The following is a 4,924-nucleotide window of genomic DNA, read 5'->3' on the forward strand; positions in this document are numbered from 1 at the left end:
AGATCAAAACATGTGATGCATGCAAGAATGCTATGAATGTCAAGATGAACACCAAGAACACTATGAAGATCATGATGAACATCAAGAACACATTTTTGAAAAATTTTTAATGCAAAGAAAACATGCAAGACACCAAACTTAGAATTCTTTAATGCTTAGACACTAAGAATTCAAGAATGCATATGAAAAACATGATAAGACACAAAATAAAAAATCATCAAGATCAAACAAGAAGACTTACCAAGAACAACTTGAAGATCATGAAGAACACTATGAATGCATGATATTTTCGAAAAAATGCAAGATGCATATGCAAGTGACACCAAACTTATAATGTGACTCAAGACTCAAACAAGAAACAGAAAAATATTTTTGATTTTTATGATTTTCTAATTTTTTTGGATTTTTTTTTCGAAAATTATATGAAAAAGAAAAATAAGGATTCCAAAATTTTTAATATGAATTCCAGGAATCTTGCCATGTTAGTCTAAAGCTTCAGTCCAGGAATTAGACATGGCTCACTAGCCAGCCAAGCTTTTAATGAAAGCTCCAGTCCAAAACACTAGACATGGCCAATGGCCAGCCAAGCTTCAGCAGATATGGATACTTTTCATGTATAGAACAACTAAGTGTGTGAGAATCTCTTCATTTGTGATGGTAAGTTGAAACCCCAGTCCAAAAATTAGACATGGCTTACAGCCAGCCAGGATTCAACAAATCATCATGAAACACTAGAATTCATACTTAAAAATTTTGAATAAAATTTTTTTTTTTTTGAAAGCAATTTTAAATTTTTTTTTTTCGAAAACAGATGAGGAAATTTTAGAAATATTTTTGAAAATAAAACAAAAAGAAAATTACCTAATCTGAGCAACAAGATGAACCATCAGTTGTCCAAACTCAAACAACCCCCGGCAACGGCGCCAAAAACTTGGTGCACGAAATTGTGATCACTGGTAATGGCTTCTTAGGCCAGATACTCTGATCTAGTTTTACAGTCTGTCACAACTTCGATACAACTAACCAACAAGTGCACTGGGTCGTCCAAGTAATACCTTACGTGAGTAAGGGTCGAATCCCACGGAGATTGTTGGTATGAAGCAAGCTATGGTCACCTTGTAAATCTCAGTCAGGCGGATATAAAGTGATAATGGTGTTTTCGAATATTATATAATAAGATAGGGATAGAGGTACTTATGTAAATCATTGGTAGGAATTTCAGATAAGCGAATGGAGATGCTTTTTCGTTCCTCTGAACCTCTGCTTTCCTGCTATCCTCATCCAATCAGTCTTACTCCTTTCCATGGCTGGCTTTATGCAAGGGCATCACCGTTGTCAGTGGCTACATCCCCTCCTCTCAGTGAATAATATGCTCACGCACCCTGTCACGGAACGGCTATTCATCTGTCGGTTCTCGATCATGCTGGAATAGGATTCACCCTCCTTTTACGTCTGTCACTAACGCCCAGCACTCGCTCGTCATTCAATCATTGAATCCTACTCGGAATACCAAAGACAAGGTTTAGACTTTCCGGATTCTCTTGAATGCCGCCATCATTCTAGCTTACGCCACGAAGATTCTGGTTAGGAGATCTAAGAGATACTCATTCTAGCTTATTTCATGTAGAACAGAAGTGTTTGTCAGGCACGCGTTCATAAGGGAGAAGGATGATGAGCGTCACACATAATCATCACCTTCATCACGTTCTTGGGTGCGAATGGATATCTTAGAAGAGAAATAAGAAGAATTGAATAGAAAACAGTAGTACTTTGCATTAATCTTTGAGAAACAGCAGAGCTCCACACCTTAATCTATGGAGTGTAGAAACTCTACCAATAAAAATACATATGTGAAAGGTCCAGGCATGGCCGAGAGGCCAGCCCCTCTGATCTAAGAACCAGGCATCCAAAGATGATCCTAAGATCCTAAGATGATCAAAAGATGCCTAATACAATAGTAAGAGGTCCTATTTATAATAAACTAGTCACTAGGGTTTACATGAGTGAGTAATTGATGCATAAATCCACTTCCTGGGCCCACTTGGTGTGTGTTTGGGCTGAGCTTAAGTGTTCCACGTGCAGAGGCTATTTGTGGAGTTGAACGCCAGTTTCTGTGCCAGTTTGGGCGTTTAACTCTGGTTTTGGATCCTTTTCTGGCGCTGGACGCCAGATTTGGGCAGAAGGCTGGCGTTGAACGCCAGTTTATGTCGTCAATTCTTGGCCAAAATATGGACTATTATATATTTCTGGAAAGCCCTGGATGTCTACTTTCCAACGCAATTGGAAGCACGCCATTTCGAGTTCTGTAGCTCCAGAAAATCTACTTTGAGTGCAGGGAGGTCAGAATCCAACAGCATCAGCAGTCCTTCTTCAACCTCTGAATCTGATTTCTGCTCAAGTCCCTCAATTTCAGCCAGAAAATACCTGAAATCACAGAAAAGCACACAAACTCATAGTAAAGTCCAGAAATGTGAATTTAACACAAAAACTAATGAAAACATCCCTAAAAGTAACTAGATCCTACTAAAAACATACTAAAAACAGTGTCAAAAAGCGTATAAATTATCCGCTCATCAACTACCTGTCACAATTTGATCATTGGCAATTAAGTTTGCAATATTATTTGCTTGAGCAACCCTTAACTGATCATGACGTTTAGGAGAAATAGTCACAATATTCACAATTAGTGTAAGTTTTGAAAAGAATTGATGAACATAACAAACTTCTTTGGCTGCAAAAACAAGTGCTAATTGTAATCGATGAGCAAGACAATGAATGTAATAAGCAAAAGGACAATCTTTCATAAATAGAGCTTGCAATCCATTCCATTCACCACGCATATTACTAGCTCCATCGTACCCTTGTCCCCTAAGATTTTGGACATCAAGATTATGACGAGAAAGAACTGATGAAATTTCTGTTTTCAATGTCAAAGAACATGTATCAGAAATATGTATAGGATCAAAAAATCTTTCTTGAACACAACCGTGCTTGTCTACAAATCTCAAAACCACAGACATTTGTTCTCGCTTTGACTCATCTCTTGCTTCATCAATAATTATACAAAATTTAGAATCACCAATTTCTTCTCGAATTGTTGCACGCACTTTTCTAGCAAAGATATGCAATATAACTTTCTGAACACCGGGAGATATATATTGAGCATTTCCAGGAGCATTTTCAAGGACAACATTATTAACATTCTGATTACAGGAAGCTAAAAGCTTAATTAACTCAATAAAATTTCCCCTATTCAAAGATCCAGGACTTTCATCATCGCCTCTAAATGCACATGCTTGAAATGCAAGCCATCGAATAGCATTAATAGATGTCTTCAACCTTAAACGGTTATTTGCAATAGTTTCATCACTATGCCTATCAAGAACTTTGTCTATATGCTTAGATTAAGTCATTAAATCATCACAAGATTTCACACATAAATTATGGGGAGAATTAGGAATAGAACCCTCGTGACATACAAATGCACAATTTACCCCATTGTTTACTTTCTTCCAATTACTAAATCCTAACTCTGAAAATGCATTTTTTCCATCATTGCGAGCACCATAATGTTTACCAAACAAGTAGCAAGGCAAATAATAAGCAGCATCTTTTTCTGGTGAATATTCTAACCAACTTGGAAATTTCTTAAACCAAGAAGATTGAAAATATCGACGGTGATTGTTATTACCAGAAGCTGGATAGCTAATATTAGTTGGTTGGTATGGCCCAGCTATTATGTATGCTCTACGAATCTTATCACGTTCATTGATATTATACTACCAAATTGGACGTTGCTTTCCTGGATCCCTTTCTAGTAAAGAGATATCAACATATCTTTCTAATATTGGTACTTTGGTTTCATGTTGATGTGTATTTTGAGTAAGATTAGAGAGCTCACTTACTTGAACTTCTTATGAAATAAGATTAGAGGGTTGACTTGTTTGAACTCTAACATTATCAGTAGCTTTTCTCTTAAAAATTGCATCAACTTTACTTTGCTTTTTCATCATAAAATGTTCTAATTTCTTTTTACCTGAAAAAAAACTCAAAAAATTATATACTTACATAAATAAACAAAATCTAAATATTTTTTATTAATTAAATATCAATAATGATAATTTTTTTTCTAAATTACTATCAATTTCATTAAAAAATAAAATAAAAAAATAAGAGAAAATAAATCTCAAAAATAAAATGAATACCTTGTGTTTGATATGAATATATTATATATGATTGAAATATAAAAATAACACTAGATACTTACCTTAGTTTGGGAATGGCAGTGACGCTGTAACAGTGACTTGGTGAGAGCCGCGTGACTTGTGAGGAAACAACACAAGAATAGGAAACATGAAGAAACAAAATTAGTTTTAGGGATTTGAAAAATTTTAAAAGCATTTATGTTTTATTTGGGTTGGGTTAAGCTTTCTACTATTTTTTTTTAAAGCTGGGGGGGCCCAGGCCTCCACTTACCCCCCATACATCCGTCCCTGTTTCCAGCAGATTTTGTAATCCTGAACTTAGGTGAAGAGGGGAATGACTCTATTATATTGGGAAGACCTTTCTTGGCCACAGCAAGGGCTATCATTGATGTGGAACAAGGAGAGATGACTTTGAGGGTAAATGATGAGAAGATCACTCTAAATGTCTTCCAAGAAATACAGCATACTGATGAAGAGAAAAGCTATATGAAGGTTGAAGAAGAAGAGTTACATTGGAAAGACAAACCCAATGAAGCACTTATCAGCTCACCTCCGAAGCAAAGAACAAACATTGGAGAAGAAAAAGAGGATAAGGAACATGTGAAGGCTAAGAAGAGAAAGCAAGAAGAGATTGAAGATTCGATCATTGGGAAGGAAGTCCCTGACATAAAACCTGATGCCAAGAAAGAAGGGCCATCAAAGAAAGAAAAAAGAGCAAG

General features: G+C 36.0%; 1 protein-coding gene across 1 annotated transcript; it reads right to left on the reverse strand.

Moving 5' to 3' along the window:
* Positions 1–2,573: 2,573 nt before the first annotated feature.
* Positions 2,574–4,591, reverse strand: LOC112778625 (uncharacterized). The gene is made up of 2 exons (XM_025822927.1): positions 4,477–4,591; positions 2,574–3,391 (listed from the first exon to the last, which is right to left on the reverse strand). Exons 1-2 carry the CDS (start codon positions 4,589–4,591, stop codon positions 2,574–2,576), a joined length of 933 nt encoding a protein of 310 aa, XP_025678712.1.
* Between the last annotated feature and the right edge of the window lie 333 nt (positions 4,592–4,924).

Source organism: Arachis hypogaea, chromosome 19 (genome assembly GCF_003086295.3).
Source record: "Arachis hypogaea cultivar Tifrunner chromosome 19, arahy.Tifrunner.gnm2.J5K5, whole genome shotgun sequence".
In the NCBI taxonomy this organism is placed as follows: domain Eukaryota; kingdom Viridiplantae; phylum Streptophyta; class Magnoliopsida; order Fabales; family Fabaceae; genus Arachis; species Arachis hypogaea.